This window comes from Oncorhynchus mykiss, chromosome 19, assembly GCF_057628025.1.
Source record: "Oncorhynchus mykiss isolate SJ-2025 chromosome 19, ASM5762802v1, whole genome shotgun sequence".
Classification (NCBI taxonomy): Eukaryota; Metazoa; Chordata; class Actinopteri; order Salmoniformes; family Salmonidae; genus Oncorhynchus; species Oncorhynchus mykiss.
Window position 1 is genome coordinate 58,500,421 of NC_143040.1, and position 20,231 is coordinate 58,520,651.

The 20,231-nt window shown below is 47.6% G+C and overlaps 1 protein-coding gene across 2 annotated transcripts in view; it reads left to right on the forward strand.

Annotated features, from left to right (window-relative positions):
- Window positions 1-19,212, forward strand: part of LOC110498063 (EARP-interacting protein homolog) — a 50,595-nt gene extending 31,383 nt beyond the window's left edge. The window contains exons 7-9 of one of the 2 annotated variants that reach the window (XM_021574629.3): window positions 15,549-15,716; window positions 18,230-18,397; window positions 18,967-19,196. In XM_021574629.3, coding sequence (XP_021430304.1) covers window positions 15,549-15,716; window positions 18,230-18,397; window positions 18,967-19,141 — 511 coding nt within the window. In that variant the 3' untranslated portion in view covers window positions 19,142-19,196. Of the gene's footprint in view, window positions 1-15,548; window positions 15,717-18,229; window positions 18,398-18,966 lie in introns of both variants that reach the window. The other variant, XM_090211457.1, reaches the window with a different exon arrangement.
- The last annotated feature ends 1,019 nt before the right edge of the window (window positions 19,213-20,231 follow it).

The window sequence follows — 20,231 nt, forward strand, 5'->3', positions numbered from 1 at the left end:
ACACCTAGCGGAGCCACTGAAGCTAGCCCAGATACATGGTGTGTTTCAGTAAGGAAGAACACCTAGCGGAGCCACTAAAGCTAGCCCAGATACATGGTGTGTTTCAGTAAGGAAGAGCACCTAGCGGAGCCACTGAAGCTAGCCCAGATACAGGGTGCGTTTCAGTAAGGAAGAACACCTAGCGGAGCCACTGAAGCTAGCCCAAATACATGGTGTGTTTCAGTAAGGAAGAACACCTAGCGGAGCCACTGAAGCTAGCCCAAATACATGGTGTGTTTCAGTAAGGAAGAACACCTAGCGGAGTCACTGCAGCTAGCCCAGATACAGGGTGTGTTTCAGTAAGGAAGAACACCTAGCGGAGCCACTGAAGCTAGCCCAGATACAGGGTGTGTTTCAGTAAGGAAGAACACCTAGCGGAGCCACTGAAGCTAGCCCAAATACATGGTGTGTTTCAGTAAGGAAGAACACCTAGCGGAGCCACTGAAGCTAGCCCAAATACATGGTGTGTTTCAGTAAGGAAGAACACCTAGCGGAGTCACTGCAGCTAGCCCAGAGCTGTGTGTGTGAGCTGAGTATATGTGTGTGTGTGTGTGTGTGAGCTGAGTGTGTGTGTGTGAGCTGAGTGTGTGTGTGTGTGTGTGAGAGCTGGGTGTGTGTGTGAGCTGGGTGTGTGTGTGTGAGAGAGAGCTGTGTGTGTGTGTGTATGAGCTGAGTGCGTGCGTGCGTGTGTGTGTGAGCTGTGTGTGTGTGAGCTGAGTGTGTGCGTGTGGGTGAGCTGAGTGTGCGTGTGGGCGAGCTGAGTGTGCGTGTGGGCGAGCTGAGTGTGTGCGTGTGTGTGAGCTGAGTGTGTGCGTGGGAGCTGAGTGCGTGCGTGCGTGTGTGTGTGAGCTGAGTGTGTGCGTGTGTGTGAGCTGAGTGTGTGCGTGTGGGTGAGCTGAGTGTGCGTGTGGGCGAGCTGAGTGTGTGCGTGGGAGCTGGGTGCGTGCGTGTGTGAGCTGAGTGTGTGCGTGTGTATGAGAGCTGAGTGTGTGTGTGTGTGTGTGTGTGAGAGAGCTGTGTGTGTGAGCTGTGTGTGTGTGTGTGTGAGAGAGAGAGCCGAGTGTGTGTGTGAGAGAGCTGAGTGTGTGTGTGAGAGAGCTGAGTGTGTGTGTGAGAGAGCTGAGTGTGTGTGAGAGAGAGCTGAGTGTGTGTGAGAGAGAGCTGAGTGTGTGTGAGAGAGAGCTGAGTGTGTGTGTGTGAGAGCTGGGTGTGTGTGTGTGTGTGTGTGAGAGAGTTGGGTGTGTTTGTGTGTGAGCTGAGTATATGTGTGTGTGTGTGTGTGTGAGCTGAGTGTGTGTGTGAGAGCTGGGTGTGTGTGTGAGCTGGGTGTGTGTGTGTGAGAGAGAGCTGTGTGTGTGTGTGTGTGAGCTGAGTGCGTGCGTGCGTGTGTGTGTGAGCTGTGTGTGTGTGAGCTGAGTGTGTGCGTGTGGGTGAGCTGAGTGTGCGTGTGGGCGAGCTGAGTGTGCGTGTGGGCGAGCTGAGTGTGTGCGTGTGTGTGAGCTGAGTGTGTGCGTGGGAGCTGAGTGCGTGCGTGCGTGTGTGTGTGAGCTGAGTGTGTGCGTGTGTGTGAGCTGAGTGTGTGCGTGTGGGTGAGCTGAGTGTGCGTGTGGGCAAGCTGAGTGTGTGCGTGGGAGCTGGGTGCGTGCGTGTGTGAGCTGAGTGTGTGCGTGTGTGTGAGCTGAGTGTGTGCGTGGGAGCTGAGTGCGTGCGTGCGTGTGTGTGTGAGCTGAGTGCGTGCCTGTGTGTGTGAGCTGGGTGCGTGCGTGTGTGCGTGTGTGCGAGCTGAGTGTGTGCGTGTGTGTGAGCTGAGTGTGTGCGTGTGTGTGAGCTGTGTGTGTGAGCGGAGTGTGTGCGTGTGTGTGTGTGAGAGCTGAGTGTGTGTGTAAGAGCTGAATGTGTGTGTGTGTGTGTGTGGGAGTTGTGTGTGTGTGTATGAGAGAGCTAAGTGTGTGTGTTTATGTGTGTGTGTGTGTGTGTGCGAGAGAGAGAGAGCTGAGTGTGTGTGTGAGAGAGCTGTGTGTGTATGTGTGTGTGTGTGTGAGCTGTGTGTGTGTGTGTGTGAGCTGTGTGTGTGTGTGTGTGTGTGTGAGCTGTGTGTGTGTGTATAAGAGAGCTAAGTGTGTGTGTTTATGTGTGTGTGTGTGTGCGAGAGAGAGAGAGCTGAGTGTGAGAGAGAGCTGAGTGTGTGTGTGTGTGTGTGTGAGCTGAGTGTGTGTGTGTGTGTGTGAGCTGTGTGTGTGTGTGTGTGTGAGCGAGAGCTGTGTGTGTGTGTGTGAGCTGTGTGTGTGTGTGTGAGCTGTGTGTGTGTGTGAGAGCTGTGTGTGTGTGTGAGATAGCTGGGTGTGTGTGTGTGTGAGAGAGCTGTGTGTGTGTGTGTGTGTGTGTAAGAGAGCTGGGTGTGTGTGTGTGTTTGACCAACTGTGTGACAACAAATAGTACTTTGGACATGTACCTTTTAATAGGTATAGTTCAAAATAAAACTAGCTTGCATGGGGGTTGGGACAGGGCAGTGGGGAAAACAGTACATATTTTTACACAAGAAGGACTTAAAAGGTCAACTCAGCGAGATGGCGTTGCAACGAGCAGCACCGCAGACACTGAGATGGGCGCGATGCAAGAGTTTGCTCTCACACAGTCAAAACAGAGTGCGCTTCACGCTGCTACATCCTGGTAGCTACGGGACCCAAACAGCAGAGACGTTTACCCTTGCCCAAATACATGGTGAGTTTCAGTAAGGAAGAACACCTAGCGGAGCCACTGAAGCTAGCCCAGATACATGGTGTGTTTCAGTAAGGAAGAACACCTAGCGGAGCCACTAAAGCTAGCCCAGATACATGGTGTGTTTCAGTAAGGAAGAGCACCTAGCGGAGCCACTGAAGCTAGCCCAGATACAGGGTGCGTTTCAGTAAGGAAGAACACCTAGCGGAGCCACTGAAGCTAGCCCAAATACATGGTGTGTTTCAGTAAGGAAGAACACCTAGCGGAGCCACTGAAGCTAGCCCAAATACATGGTGTGTTTCAGTAAGGAAGAACACCTAGCGGAGTCACTGCAGCTAGCCCAGATACAGGGTGTGTTTCAGTAAGGAAGAACACCTAGCGGAGCCACTGAAGCTAGCCCAGATACAGGGTGTGTTTCAGTAAGGAAGAACACCTAGCGGAGCCACTGAAGCTAGCCCAAATACATGGTGTGTTTCAGTAAGGAAGAACACCTAGCGGAGCCACTGAAGCTAGCCCAAATACATGGTGTGTTTCAGTAAGGAAGAACACCTAGCGGAGTCACTGCAGCTAGCCCAGAGCTGTGTGTGTGAGCGGAGTGTGTGCGTGTGTGTGAGCTGAGTGTGTGTGTGAGCTGAATGTGCGCGTGGGAGCTGAGTGCGCGTGGGAGCTGAGTGTGTGTGTGCGCGTGGGAGCTGAGTGTGTGTGTGCGCGTGGGAGCTGAGTGTGTGTGTGCGCGTGGGAGCTGAGTGTGTGTGCGCGTGGGAGCTGAGTGTGTGTGTGTGCGTGGGAGCTGAGTGTGTGTGCGTGAGAGCTGAGTGTGTGTGTGAGAGAGCTTAGTGTGTGTGTGTGAGAGAGCTGAGTGTGTGTGTGTGAGAGAGCTGAGTGTGTGTGTGTGAGAGAGCTGAGTGTGTGTGTGAGAGAGAGCTGAGTATGTGTGTGAGAGCTGAGTATGTGTGTGAGAGCTGAGTGTGTGTGTGAGAGCTGAATGTGTGTGTGTGTGTGTGTGTGTGTGTGGGAGTTGTGTGTGTGTGTGAGAGAGCTGTGTGTGTATGTGTGTGTGTGTGTGAGCTGTGTGTGTGTGAGCTGTGTGTGTGTGTGTGTATGAGAGAGCTAAGTGTGTGTGTTTATGTGTGTGTGTGTGTGCGAGAGAGAGAGAGCTGAGTGTGTGAGAGAGAGCTGAGTGTGTGTGTGTGTGTGTGTGTGAGCTGAGTGTGTGTGTGTGTGTGTGTGTGTGTGTGTGTGTGAGCTGTGTGTGTGTGTGTGTGTGAGCGAGAGCTGTGTGTGTGTGTGAGCTGTGTGTGTGTGTGAGAGCTGTGTGTGTGTGTGAGATAGCTGGGTGTGTGTGTGTGTGAGAGAGCTGTGTGTGTGTGTGTGTGTGTGTAAGAGAGCTGGGTGTGTGTGTGTGTTTGTGTGTGAGCTGGGTGTGTGTGTGTGTGTGTGTGTGTGAGAGAGCTGGGTGTGTTTGTGTGTGAGCTGAGTATATGTGTGTGTGTGTGAGCTGAATGTGTGTGTGTGAGCTGAGTGTGTGTGTGTGTGTGTGTGTGTGAGAGAGCTGTGTGTGAGAGAGCTGTGTGTGTGTGTGTGAGCTGAGTGCGTGTGTGCGTGTGTGTGTGTGAGCTGAGTGTGTGCGTGTGGGCGAGCTGAGTGTGCGTGTGGGCGAGCTGAGTGTGCGTGTGGGCGAGCTGAGTGTGCGTGTGGGCGAGCTGAGTGTGAGCTGTGTGAGCGGAGTGTGTGTGTGAGCTGAGTGTGTGTGTGAGCTGAATGTGTGCGTGGGAGCTGAGTGCGCGTGGGAGCTGAGTGTGTGTGTGCGCGTGGGAGCTGAGTGTGTGTGTGCGCGTGGGAGCTGAGTGTGTGTGTGCGCGTGGGAGCTGAGTGTGTGTGCGCGTGGGAGCTGAGTGTGTGTGTGCGCGTGGGAGCTGAGTGTGTGTGCGTGGGAGCTGAGTGTGTGTGCGTGGGAGCTGAGTGTGTGTGCGTGAGTGCTGAGTGTGTGTGCGTGAGTGCTGAGTGTGTGTGTGAGAGAGCTTAGTGTGTGTGTGTGAGAGAGCTGAGTGTGTGTGTGTGAGAGAGCTGAGTGTGTGTGTGAGAGAGAGCTGAGTGTGTGTGTGAGAGCTGAGTGTGTGTGCGTGAGAGCTGAATGTGTGTGTGTGTGTGTGTGGGAGTTGTGTGTGTGTGTGAGAGAGCTGTGTGTGTGTGTGTGAGCTGTGTGTGTGTGTGTGTGTGTGTGAGCTGTGTGTGTGTGTATGAGAGAGCTAAGTGTGTGTGTTTATGTGTGTGTGTGTGTGTGCGAGAGAGAGAGAGCTGAGTGTGAGAGAGAGAGCTGAGTGTGAGAGAGAGAGCTGAGTGTGAGAGAGAGAGCTGAGTGTGTGAGAGAGAGCTGAGTGTGTGTGAGCTGTGTGTGTGTGTGTGTGTGTGTGTGTGAGCTGTGTGTGTGTGTGTGTGTGTGTGTGTGTGTGTGTGTGTGTGTGTGAGCTGTGTGTGTGTGTGAGAGCTGTGTGTGTGTGTGAGATAGCTGGGTGTGTGTGTGTGTGTGTGAGAGAGCTGTGTGTGTGTGTGTGTGTAAGAGAGCTGGGTGTGTGTGTGTGTGTGTGTGTGGGCGAGCTGAGTGTGCGTGTGGGCAAGCTGAGTGTGCGTGTGGGCGAGCTGAGTGTGCGTGTGAGCGAGCTGAGTGTGCGTGTGTGTGAGCTGAGTGTGCGTGTGAGCGAGCTGAGTGTGCGTGTGTGTGAGCTGAGTGTGCGTGTGTGTGAGCTGAGTGTGCGTGTGTGTGAGCTGAGTGTGTGCGTGTGTGTGAGCTGAGTGTGTGCGTGGGAGCTGAGTGCGTGTGTGCGTGTGTGTGTGTGAGCTGAGTGCGTGCGTGTGTGTGTGAGCTGGGTGCGTGCGTGTGTGCGAGCTGAGTGCGTGCGTGTGTGTGAGCTGAGTGCGTGCGTGTGTGTGAGCTGAGTGTGTGTGTGAGCTGAATGTGTGCGTGGGAGCTGAGTGCGCGTGGGAGCTGAGTGTGTGTGTGCGCGTGGGAGCTGAGTGTGTGTGTGTGTGCGTGGGAGCTGAGTGTGTGTGCGTGGGAGCTGAGTGTGTGTGCGTGAGAGCTGAGTGTGTGTGCGTAAGAGCTGAGTGTGTGTGCGTGAGAGCTGAGTGTGTGTGCGTGAGAGCTGAGTGTGTGTGCGTGAGAGCTGAGTGTGTGTGCGTGAGAGCTGAGTGTGTGTGTGTGAGAGCTGTGTGTGTGAGAGCTGAGTGAGAGCTGAGTGTGTGTGTGTGTGAGTGAGAGCTGAGTGTGTTTGTGTGTGTGTGTGAGTGAGAGCCGAGTGTGAGAGCCGAGTGTGAGAGCCGAGTGTGAGAGCCGAGTGTGAGAGCCGAGTGTGAGAGAGCTGTGTAAGTGAGAGCTGAGTGTGTGAGTGAGAGCTGAGTGTGTGAGTGAGAGCTGAGTGTGTGAGTGAGAGCTGAGTGTGTGAGTGAGAGCTGAGTGTGTGAGTGAGAGCTGAGTGTGTGTGTGAGAGCTGAGTGTGTGTGTGTGAGTGAGAGATGAGTGTGTGTGTGTGAGTGAGAGCTGAGTGTGTGTGTGTGTGAGTGAGAGCTGAGTGTGTGTGTGAGCTGAGTGAGAGCTCTGTGTGTGTGTGAGCTGAGTGAGAGCTGTGTGTGTGTGTGTGAGCTGAGTGTGTTTGTGTGCCTGTTTTTGTGTGACAGCGTGTGTGTGACTGCATGTGTGCAGTTGGTGCAGCAGCTGTGTGATGGCAGCCTGTGAGCACGGTCCAGTGGCTCCTCAGACATCCTCTTTGGTGAGTGTCTGCTCTGGCTCTTCACACTGTATGCCAGCCCAAACCGGCCTGCCCCTCTTGGCCCCACTCAGGGACACTGAAGGAGAACGCTGTCTACTGCTCTCTCCAGCAGGCTTAAAGACACAGGAAACTTAAAGACTTAGTACACACCGGCCATGTGTGTGCGTGTGCGCCTGTGTGTGTGCGCCTGTGTCTGGGTGGATGAGCCTGTGTGTGGGCAGATGAGCCTGTGTGTCTGAGCGTGTGTCTGAGCGTGTGTGTGAGAGTGCGCGTGTGTGTTGTGAGCGCGTGTGTGTTGTGAGCGTGCGCGTGTGTTGTGAGCGCGCGCGTGTGTTGTGAGTGCGCGCGTGTGTTGTGAGTGCGCGCGTGTGTTGTGAGTGCGCGCGTGTGTTGTGAGTGCGCGCGTGTGTTTTGAGTGCGCGCGTGTGTTGTGAGTGCGCGCGTGTGTTGTGAGTGCGCGCGTGTGTTGTGAGTGCGCGCGTGTGTTGTGAGTGCGCGCGTGTGTTGTGAGTGCGCGCGTGTGTTGTGAGCGAGCGCGTGTGTTGTGAGTGCGCGCGTGTGTTATGAGCGAGTGCCCGTGTTGTGAGCCAGCGCCCGTGTTGTGAGCGAGCGCTTGTGAGGGCTTTTGTGTGTGAGGGCGTTTGTGTGGGTTTGTGAGCGTGAGTGTGTGTTTGTGTGAGTGTGCGTGAGCGTGCGTGCGTGAGTGTGTTTTTGTATGAGCGTGAGTGCTCTATTGCTAGCTGGGGCTGTCATAGGGGATGTTCTCTCAGTACATCAATCCCAAACCCTGTTTGCACCCACATTCCGCAGTGAGAGGGCAGCACACACACCGTCAGCTGTGTGACAACTGTCAGGCCTCTGCAACATGCACCACAGGATACATACAGAAACACACACCGTCAGCTGTGTGACAACTGTCAGGCCTCCGCAACATGCACCACAGGATACATACAGAAACACACACCGTCAGCTGTGTGACAACTGTCAGGCCTCCGCAACATGCACCACAGTATGCATACAGAAACACACACCGTCAGCTGTGTGACAACTGTCAGGCCTCCGCAACATGCACCACAGGATACATACAGAAACACACACCGTCAGCTGTGTGACAACTGTCAGGCCTCCGCAACATGCACCACAGTATGCATACAGAAACACACACCGTCAGCTGTGTGACAACTGTCAGGCCTCCGCAACATGCACCACAGGATACATACAGAAACACACACCGTCAGCTGTGTGACAACTGTCAGGCCTCCGCAACATGCACCACAGGATACATACAGAAACACACACCGTCAGCTGTGTGACAACTGTCAGGCCTCTGCAACATGCACCACAGTATGCATACAGAAACACACACCGTCAGCTGTGTGACAACTGTCAGGCCTCTGCAACATGCACCACAGTATGCATACAGAAACACAATGCAGTGCTGCAGTCAAGCTGGCCTCTCTAGTTTCTCTGTACTGTACAGTAGCACACAGTACTGTGGGTAACACTTTACTTGACGCCCAGCATTATAACACGTTATGACACGGTCATAACCATGTCCTAATATGTCATAACAGCTGACATAACTTGTCATAACCTGTTATAATATGGTCATAACACTGTCATGACATATTTAGACCTGTTGTGACATATAATGTGTTATTTTATATATTTTTATGACCCCTACATGAGTGTAAAATTCCTGGACAACAAAAGAAGGTATGAAAACCAATAAAACAGGAGAGAAATGGCATATGAGGAAGTATTTCATAGGCAGCAAAATGCCAAGCTGATTATTGAGTTGAGGCTGTCAGTGAAAGCATCTAAAATATGTGTGACGATAATGTGTCTTCAGTATAATTTTAAGATGTTTAGACTAGAGGTCGACTGATTATGATTTTTCAACGCCGATACCGATTATTGGAGGATCAAAAAAAGCCGATACCGATTAATCAACCGGTTAAAAAATATATATATATATTTGTAATAATGACAATTACAAAAATACTGAATGAACACTTATTTTAACTTAATATAATACATAAATAAAAATCTATTTAGTCTCAAATAAATAATGAAACATGTTCAATTTGGTTTAAATAATGCAAAAACAAAGTGTTGGAGAAGAAAGTAAAAGTACAGTATGTGCCTTGTAAAAAAGCTAAAGTTTAAGTTCCTTGCTCAGAACATGAGAACATGTCAAATATAGTGGTTCCCTTTAACATGAATATTCCCAGTTAATACGTTTTAGGTTGTAGTTATTTTTGGAATTATAGGACTATTTCTCTCTATACCATTTGTATTTCATATACCTTTGACTATTGGATGTTCTTATAGGCACTATAGTATTTCCAGCCTAATCTCGGGAGTTGAAAGGCTTGAAGTCATAAACAGCGCTGTGCTTCAAGCATTGCGAAGAGCTGCTGGCAAATGCAGGAAAGTGCTGTTTGAATGAATGCTTATGAGCCTGCTGCTGCTATATCAAATCATTGACTTAATTGTAATATAATAAACACACGGAAATATGAGCCTTAGGTCATTAATATGGTCAAATCCGGAAACTATCATTTCGAAAACAAAACGTTTATTCTTTCAGTGAAATACGGAACCGTTCCGAAATTCGTATATTGCACAAATCTGGCCTTTATGGAAGAGTGGCAAGAAGAAAGCCATTTCTTAAAGATATCCATAAAAAGTGTTGTTTAAAGTTTGCCACAAGCCACCTGGGAGACACACCAAACATGTGGAAGAAGGTGCTCTGGTCAGATGAAACCAAAATTGAACTTTTTGGCAACAATGCAAAACGTTATGTTTGGCGTAAAAGCAACACAGCTGAACACACCATCCCCACTGTCAAACATGGTGGTGGCAGCATCATGGTTTGGGCCTGCTTTTCTTCAGCAGGGACAGGGAAGATGGTTAAAATTGATGGGAAGATGGATGGAGCCAAATACAGGACCATTCTGGAAGAAAACCTGATGGAGTCTGCAAAAGACCTGAGACTGGGACGGAGATTTGTCTTCCAACAAGACAATGATCCAAAACATAAAGCAAAATCTACAATGGAATGGTTCAAAAATAAACATATCCAGGTGTTAGAATGGCCAAGTCAAAGTCCAGACCTGAATCCAATCGAGAATCTGTGGAAAGAACTGAAAACTGCTGTTCACAAATGCTCTCCATCCAACCTCACTGAGCTCGAACTGTTTTGCAAGGAGGAATGTGAAAAAATTTCAGTCTCTCGATGTGAAAAGCTGATAGAGACATACCCCAAGCGGCTTACAGCTGTAATCACAGCAAAAAGTGGCGCTACAAAGTATTAACTTAAGGGGGCTGAATAATTTTGCACGCCCAATTGTTTTGTTAAAAAAGTTTGAAATATCCAATAAATGTCATTCCACTTCATGATTGTGTCCCACTTGTTGTTGATTCTTCACAAAAAAAATACAGTTTTATATCTTTATGTTTGAAGCCTGAAATGTGGCAAAAGGACGCAAAGTTCAAGGGGGCCGAATACTTTCGCAAGGCACTGTATATACCCTGACTCTGCTTTCACAGAACATAAGAGAAATGACCCAATTTCCCTAGTTAATATTGCCTGCTAACATGCATTTATTTTAACTAAATATGCAGGTTTAAAAAAATATACTTGTGCATTGATTTTAAGAAAGGCATTGATGTTTATGGTTAGGTACATTGGTGTAACGACAATGCTTTTTTCGCGAATGCGCTTGTTAAATCATCACCCGTTTGGTGAAGTAGGCTGTGATTTGATGATAAATTAACAGGCACCGCATTGATTATTTGCAAAGCAGGACAAGCTAGTTAATATCATCAACCATGTGTAGTTAACTAGTGATTATGTTAAGATTGATTGTTTTTATAAGATAAGTTTAATGCTAGCGAGCAACTTACCTTGGCTCCTTGCTGCACTCGCGTAACAGGTGCTCAGCCTGCCACGCAGTCTCCTCGTGGAGTGCAATGTAATCGGCTTCCAAAAATGCAGATTACCTATTGTTATGAAAACTTGAAATGGGCCCTAATTAATCGGCCAACCTCTAGTTGAGACAAGAAGAAGGGGACAGGTGTGTTCGCCCAGGGAGCCATGCAAGCTAGAACCGCCACTGGCAATGAGCATCGGTCTGGTTTCTCTGTCATGTTAATGTTGAGGGAGCATGCACGCTTGAGCACGTATAGTAGTAGTTGCCTACCTGGCCTGCTGCACGCTAATCTAGGAAAGTGCCCATTTGGGGATGTTTGATATCTGATGGTCTTAGTCACCAGGTCTACCACTAATATGCTTAGCTTCTCAGTTATTTTTTCTTCACCTCACACAGTAAGTCAACGAAGTCTGTTTTTGTTTTACATATTGCTAATTATAGCCTAATAGTTCCTCACTATTGGCCTATTTGAATTATCTTGCCAACAATCTCTCCCTCGATAATCACCAAGCCTCGGTGTGAAAGTGCAAAATATCATCATCTGATGATCCCATATATCCAATGGAACGTCATAAAATACATTTCTTTCTCTTGCGCAGAAACAGCTGTCAGTGCCAGCTCAGCGGGAAACTCTGGGCCCGGAATAGGCTAGTGTATACAATGTTGCAAGTTCCCAAGAGACAGTTTCTGGAAGGATCCAGTTTTTTTGATTTGATACAAAATTGCACTTCACTATGCGCTCATTTAGGCCATTTAGCCGCCAATGATGACGGTTTATCAAGCAATGTGTCCATATGGCAGAGGCTGATGCTTTCGCGTTAGTTTCATTTCAACGTTTTTATTCAGATTTGTATGATTTAACAACGTGACGATGATTTTGAGAAACGGAAACGTTATTATTGAAATGAAACTGTTCCATGAAAATGCACAATCATAACTGACATGCAGATGGTAGGATGATTTGTCTGCTTCTCCAAACTTGAAACTCAAGCGTTGCCTGTGAATTCTTTATAAAATAATTGCCTCCACTTTTCTATGGTTGGTTTTATAAGCAAGGTAAGACATGCCTCATAATATGAAGTCAAACATTCAGGTTTTAAACAATTAAATATGTTTTCAAAATGCATACTGCCTACGGTTCACATTGTAAAGTGGTGGGTGATGTGCTGATAGCCTTCCTACCATTGTTTTTCTCCTGGTCAATTTGGTTAGCAACAATTTTAATTTATCTCCTTTTTTGCTTTTTGGGGGCAAAAGCCAGCAATTACCGGATAATGAAAAGCCTGGTGTGAATAGTATAGTATGCTATGTTTAGTATAGTAGGCTATGTTTTACATTTCAATTTAACATTGTTGTGAATTACTTACTTACCAACCACACTAACCTCTACTTTTAAAGCGGATGTGTTTTCAATAAAGTGTTTTATCCCCATGTATCCAGGCGTGTTAGGGAAGAGATGGAGTAGACAGCAGAGCTGTGTGATTGATGCTAGTTCTATTTGCTCCATCACACTCTGGGTCGAGAGACTCACTGCAGGGACTCAAACAGTCACACTGGCATCCGACAACAATGGAGAACAGGATAGAATAGGACAGCCATCTCACCCAGACAGAGAACTACAGTCACTAGAGCCCACTGGTGCTGCTCACTTCTAAACCAGAATGATGTGCTATGTTTTGGTTATGTAGAAGGATGGGATAGAAAAAGTGGATTTTCTTCAGCCCTCAGCAGTTTGATACTAACAGTTTATCAAAGTTGTCTACTGCGAGCGACATGTGTTTTGTTTATTTGACGTTAACCTCCCGAACTTTGTCTGTCACATCAATCATCCATGACCTTCTCTTCTGCTGTCCCCAGGATGGCAGACCGGTCACAACATTACTGTTACTGGACAACTTCAGACATGCTTGGATGTGTGGGAAATATTATACCTCTCCATTAAATAGATTATGGGTTTATTTAGAAATGTCAGATGTACAGTTGAAGTCGGAGGTTTGCATACACCTTAGCCAAATACATTTAAACTCAGTTTTTCACAATTCCTGACATTTAATCCAGGTAAAAATTCCCTGTTTTAGGTCAGTTAGAATCACCACTTTATTTTAAGAATGTGAAATGTCAGAATAATAGTAGAGAGAATGATTTATTTCAGCTTTTATTTCTTTCATCACATTCCCAGTGAGTCAGAAGTTTACATGCACTCAGTTAGTATTTGGTAGCATTGCCTTTAAATTGTTAACTTGGGTCAAACGTTTCGGGTAGCCTTCCACAGGCTTTCCACAATAAATTGGTGAATTTTGGCCCATTCCTCCTGACAGAGCTGGTGTAACTGAGTCAGGTTTGTAGGCCTCCTTGTTCGCACACGCTATTTCAGTTCTTCACACAAATGTTCTATAAGATTGAGGTCAGGGCTTTGTGATGGCCACTCCAATACCTTGACTTTGTAGTCCATTTTGCCAACTTTGGAAATATGCTTGGGGTCATTGTCCATTTGGAAGACCCATTTGCAACCAAGCTTTAACTTCCTGACTGAAGTCTTGAGATGTTGCTTCAATATATCCACATAATTGTCCCTCCTCATGATGCCATCTATTTTGTGAAGTGTACCAGTCCCTCCTGCAGCAAAGCACCCCCACAACATGATGCTGCCACTCCCGTGCTTCAAGGTTGGGATGGTGTTGTTTGGCTTGCAAGCCTCCCCCCTTTTCCTCCAAACATAACGATGGTCATTATGGCCAAACATTTTTATTTTTGTTTCATCAGACCAGAGCACATTTCTCCAAAAAGTATGATCTTTGTCCCGTGCAGTTGCAGTGGCTTCTTCCTTGCTGAGCGGCCTTTCAGGTTATGTTGATATAGGACTCGTTTTACTGTGGATATAGATTATTTTGTACCTGTTTCCTCCAGGCATCTTCACAAGGTCCGTTGCTGTTGTTCTGGGATTGATTTTAACTTTTTGGACCAAAGTACATTCATTTCTAGGAGACAGAACGCGTCTCTTTCCTGAGCGGTGTGATGGCTGCGTGGTCCCATGGTGTTTATACTTGCATACTATTGTTTGTACAGATGAACGTATGGTACCTTCAGGCTTATGGAAATTGCTCTCTATGAGGAACCAGACTTGGCTGATTTCTTTTGATTTTCTTATGCTGTCAAGCAAAGAGGCACTGAGTTTGAAGTTAGGCCTTGAAATACATCCACAGGTACATCTCCAATTGACTCAAATGATGTCAATTAGCCTATCAGAAGCCATGACATTTTCTGGAATTGTCCAATCTGTTAAAAGGCACAGTCAACTTAATGTATGTAAACTTCTGACCCACTGGAATTGTGATACAGTCATTTATAAGTGAAATAATCTGTCTGTCAACAATTGTTGGAAAAATTACTTGTGTCATCCACAAAGTAGATTTCTTAACCGTCTTGCCAAAACTATAGTTTGTTAGCAAGAAATTTGTGGAGTGGTTGAAAAACAAGTTTTAATGACTCCAACCTAAGTGTCCAACCTAAACTTCTGACTTCAACTGTATACTTTTGAGAGTTTATTGGCATGGCTGTTCATATTTACACAGTAACACTAGGAACACTTTGTTGCTCTGAGACTTTTAAGCATCAGGAATTGCTTTATTATTGGCCATAAACATATCCATCAATCAACCCACAATTTTGATGTAATGATCCCTTACTTTTGTGCATGGACAGTCTCTCCCTCCCTCCTTCCTTCCCAACTCCTCTCAAAGCTAGGCTTTAATTTTGATAAACGATGAAACTGCAGTTGTCATAGAAACGGAGACCTGTGATGAGTGTGATATCCAGTCCATCCCCTCAGCATAGCGATGTATCACCCAGACTGAGGTTAGAGGGGGCAGTGTGTGTGTGCACATGTTCCTGTGTGTAATAGCTTGTTTTGGCCCTCACAGCCGTAAGGGAGAACGAGTAGATTTAGTTTCACTGTGTCCGGAGGCTTAAGCTAGGAAGTTCTATAATCCCTAATACTTTGTCAGGAGGGTTCCAGCCAGTCTTTGCTCAGGATTCCCATTTTATATTTGCTAGGTGGAGGGAGGGGAGCAGGATGCTCGGAAGCATTCTGGAAGCACCGAAACTAACCCAATTTCCTGCTCCATTTCCCCTGTGCGTCCTTTTCCATGGAGGACAGAGTTTACGACACACACACTGTCACACCATGGCCAGAGGTCACACCGGTTACAGAGGAGTCAGTCAATCGGGGGTAGATTGTGCATATGACTGCAGAGTGACACCACACACACCCCGGAACACCGAATCGGTGTGAAATGCTATACATCAAAATATCATCTCAAGTCATTTTAAAAGCCACAAGATGAAACGCTGTTGACATTTTTTGGGGTGAGAGGGAGGGAGCTGATGCCAGTGTCTGGTCGCTCTGTGACGTCCCAAACCATATAGTCATAGAGCCATATAGACTGTCATCCTGACCTCATTGATGCCATCAGGTCATTGTATTTTACCTCCATTTTTAATGAGATCAGCAGGTGGCAGGGTACATGGTGTTTGGTGGAGGAGAGCAAGGAGCACTGTGGGCAATACTTTTCCATAGGCCGCCGTGGTTCCTCTTCAGTCATCACAGCGGGAGATGGAGGAAAGATGAGAGGAGGAATGGAGGGGGATAGGTAGGGAGGAATGAGGAGGGAGAGATAAGTGGAGGGGGAAGGGGAGGACAGAAGAGAAGATGAGAGGAAAGGTGTATGTTCCTGTCCAGTTGAGAGGACAGAAGGTTTACAACAAACAGCATCTGAAGCAGAAAAGTATTTCCTCCTTCTTCTTCTCTGGTCTTTCATTCCTTTTTTGGTGCCTCAACACTTACCTCTCCCCAGCAGAGAGGAGTAGGAAGTCAAGGCCGTGTGTGATTATGACTCCTGGCTTTATAACAAGTCAGGCTTTTATAGGGCAGGAAATCCAGTCTGGCCTTCACCTAGTGTACAGCACCACTACAGGCTTCTATCTCTGATAGATGTCATCAGGGAGGGTTGTTCTGGTGTATTCTCCTTTCTCTCTCTCTCATTTCTCTCTCTTTCTCTATCATTCCCCCTCTCTCTCTTGTCCCCAGTCAGATCTACTGCATCGAGAATGCTCACGGCCAGCTGGTTCGAGACCTGGACTTCAATCCTAACAAACAGTACTACCTGGCCAGCTGTGGGGATGACTGCAAGGTCAAATTCTGGGACGTGAGAAACATCAACGAGCCAGTTAAGACCCTGGAAGAGCACTCCCACTGGTGGGCACCTGTGCTGCGCTGTAGACACACACGCACAGGACACAAGCACACACACACACACACAGCAGATACATCCACATTCTTCCCATCTTTGTGGCATAGTACTTGTAGCCTCAAACCCACTCTTTGTACAACCAACAGAAGATTAACATTATCCCTACCAATAAGCATCAATTTGCTAACAAAGGACACTGAACAGTCCTATCCCACTCATGTATGTGTGCTTACCCTACTGTATATACTGGCCCGGGCTTGTCAAAATGTACTGTATGTCTAGTTATGACAAGAAGTTTGCTGCTGCTACAAACATGCATTCATGTAAAGAACTTGTCCATCAGAGGTTAAGTACATTGCACTGCCATGTTCAGGCATGGCCGGCCCGCTCATTAGGCAGGATTAAGCAGCCTCCTATGGCGGCAGATTGACAAGGGTGGCATTTTCTGAGCTAAACTGACCAAGACTCACCTCTCGTAATTCTGCCTAAAAACAATGACAATTTCTCTCAACTAGTGGCATATGTGCTTTTTAGGTGAGCGCTGATGCCGCCCTGTGATAAGCAGTGCACACTTTGTTTAACAAAATATTTAGCTTGTCCATTCCCAGTGCGCCTCTCCAGAGTGCTGTTGGAGAGATGCATCGCTGCGGCGCTCCACCAACATGCCGTCAAATAAATCATCTAACATAAATCATGTAGCAGATACTGTATAGGATATTGTAGAAAGAGTATGTGGCATTTTCTGTAACCTACAGGCTGGAGATAAAATGCATGACAATGTAATGAGACGGACACTTTTTCTCCGATCAAGTAGCCTAACCTAAATGGCACCCAATCAAATAAAAAATGCGCTGACATGTTAAAAAACAACATATCCTAACAACAGGACAGGTCGAAGTAAAACGGACAATCACAACTGTTGTCCAGGAGTTTCACCCCATCAGTGATTTTAAGTTTGTATCTGTCAACTTTTGACAAGCTGATCATAGCGAAAAATAATCAATCATGGACTTCGATGTTTGGTTCAGATTTAGTGTAGTCTAGACCGGCCTTGATTTCCACGGACATTGATTTGTGGTCCGGTCTGGCCCATATTTGAACCAATCATAGACCTTTATGTTTGGTTCAGATTTTGTCTGGTCGGGACCAGCCTTGATTTGGCCCAAACAAAACATAGTCTATAAACGTACTTTCAAATTTCATTCAGTAACAAAAATGAGCCTGATTTCAACATCAGGGAAAATATATATTTTCAACATCTGGAAAAATAGTATTTTCTACTTTCATTCAGAACAGAAAATAAACCGGATTTCAACGTCCAAAAAATATGATTTTTCAACATCCTGGAAATTATGTATTTTAAACGTACGGAAAATATGTCTTTTCATCTTTCATTCAGAACCTAAATTGAACCACACTTTAACGTCTGGAAAATACATCATACGTTTTCAACGTCATTTTACTTAATGGGACTGTTCCACTTTTGTGGGGGGTAGCATTTTCTGGTCTCGCCTAGTGCAGCAGAATGGCAAGGACCGGCCCTGTGTTCAGGTGTTATAGGTGCTTACTGTAGCTATTCTGTGATGAGCTGCAGTGCTCAGGGCTATGTAAGTAGCTAGCTGAACACAGTGCCCTGCAGTATTCAGGGGTGTGTGTACTATGTCTGTAGAGACACGCTCTCAGATAATGACTGTCTGAGAGCCATGCCGTTGCTGCAGCTAGAGCAGCACACCAATCACTGCATGATAAAAACACACACATACACACACACACACACACACACACACAGGATGCTATCTCTGAAAGACAGATAGACGGGCCAAATGTATCCTTAACAGTGTAGATGTCTATTCTGATAGATAGTAGGTTCCAGCCTACCAGTGTTTTCTGAACAGTGCTTCGAGGGCGTCAGGGCTCTGCTATTAGGGACATTTTTTTTTTAGAAGGGAAGAGGAAAGAGTGCGCTGAGGCAGCTTTTCTGTCAACAGGCCAGTTATTCTTCAATCACACTCGATAAGGAGCTAGGATCCACCACTGAGCTCTGCCCTAGGATGAGAGAGACTGACTAACCATCATTACACAACACCTTACGGCAGTACAAACTAAACAGCAGAGAAACAAAGCCCATATCCATCTCAATTACCACATACAAATGAACTGAAGAGCCAGAGGGCAGGTTGCTATTTATTGTCATGACTTTTGCTCTAGAAGCAGCTATGCTGAGTGGTCACTAGCTGGCACAGCCACAAAGTCATAAAATCTGATTTCACTAACCTTAAATTAAGACCAAAAAGCTAATTTTGTTTTCATACATTTTTACGATATTGCCAATTTTGACTTTTCAGCTGGCCCATCTAGCAGAAATTGCTCAGTTCTACCTCCAGGATAAGACTCATGACAATAAACGTCAACCTGCACTCCGAGGGAGAGACGGATAGTGGAGAAAAGGAGATGTATAGATACTAAAATTGGATGTATTAAAAACACCCATTCACTGATTCCCTGTCTGTGTGCCCAGGGTGTGGAGCGTACGCTTCAACCACTCTCATGACCAGCTGGTGCTGACCGGCAGCAGCGACAGCAGGGTGATTCTGTCCAACATGGTGTCCATCTCCTCCGAGCCCTTCGGTCACCTGGTGGACGACGATGACCTCAGCGACGGAGAGGACAACCACCAGGACGAGAAGTATGGACCCTAAGTCAAAACCTTTACGACATATGTCCACTCAGTCATAACTTGTCAACACTGTCCACTTTCTGACATGACTGTCCAGAACTGGCCCCCTTTGAGCCATATTGGACCAACCTCAGCCTTAGCTGTCCACAGTCATCACTGTATCCATCATCTCATGGTCAGTGCAACAGTCGTCCAGTTATTAGTAATCATATCTTTGATACATTTGATTCAGCGCTGTACTATGGTCTTCATGAACCTCTGCTATTCTTTGCCATGCCCTATTTTGTTCCGTTTCTGTGCCGACTCTCTACCACTACACATTGTAATAATATATATATATATAGATAGATAGATCGATAGATAGATAGATAGATATTTTTTAAAGCATACAGTAACTAGCCTATTATGTGTATAGGAAGCCAGGGTCAGCTGTGTGGCGGAGTACTGTGCCTGGTATAATCACAACCAGACCTTGAACAGAGACTGAGTAATATAACTAGACCTCTGTTTGTGTGTGGTAGGCAGCCTTGTCCTTAACTCACCCTATTCAACTCATCTCACCCGTATGTGTGTTCTAGAACTAAGGAGCCCCTGCAGGACAGTATCATCTCTACCTATGAGGAGCATGAGGACAGTGTATACGCGGTGGAGTGGTCCTCGGCAGACCCATGGCTCTTTGCCTCACTCAGCTACGATGGCAGACTGGTCATCAACAGGGTCCCCCGCGCACTCAAATACCATATCCTGCTCTAGACAGACCTCACACTGGACTGAGAAAAGAGGGATAGAGGGCAAGGTTTGGGGGGGGGGGGGGGGAGGAGAAGTAGGAATCACGAGAGAGGGATAGAGGGCGATGGATGGGGACAGAGGGGGAGGGGTGTGGAGAGAGTGATAGAGGGCGAAGAATGGTGAGGGATGGGAGAGAGGAATAGAGGGGGAGGGATGGATAGAGGGGGAGGGATGGGGAGAGAGGGATAGAGGGGGAGGGATGGGAGAGCGGAATAGAGGGGGAGGGATGGGAGAGCGGAATAGAGGGGGAGGGATGGGAGAGCGGAATAGAGGGCGAGGGATGGGGGGAGAGAGGAATAGAGGGGGAGGGATGGGAGTGAGGAATAGAGGGCGAGGGATGGGCATGGGAGAGAGGAATAGAAGGGGAGGGATGGGGATGGGAGAGAGGAATAGAGGGGGATGGATGTGGAGAGAGGGAAAGAGGGCAAAGGATGGGGAGAGAGGGCGAAGAATGGTGAGAGAGGAATAGAGGGCGAAAAATGGGGAGGGATGGGAGAGAGGGATAGAGGGATGGGGATGGGGAGGGATGGGGAGAGAGGGGGAGGGGTGTGGAGAGGGCGAAGAATGGGGAGAGAGGAATAGAGGGGAAGGGATGTGGAGAGAGGGAAAGAGGGCAAGGGATGGGGAGAGAGTGATAGAGGTCGAAGAATGGGGAGTGATGGGAGAGAGGAATAGAGGGCGAGGGATGGGGATGGGAGAGAGGGATGGGAGAGAGGAATAGAGGGCGAGGGATGGGGAGAGAGGAATAGAGGGGGAGGGATGGGGAGAGAGGAATAGAGGGATGGGAGAGAGGGATGGGAGAGAGGAATAGAGGGCGAGGGATGGGGAGAGAGGAGTAGAGGGATGGGAGAGAGGAATAGAGGGCGAGGGATGGGGAGAGAGGAATAGAGGGGGAGGGATGGGGAGAGAGGAATAGAGGGGGAGGGATGGGGAGAGAGTGAGGGGGAGGGATGGGAAGGGAGGGGGAACCAACTGTGTTCGAGGGCCATCAGGAGAGCCACACTCACCAGACCCTGCACCTACACGCTCTCGCATTCCCTCTTGCTATTCCTCT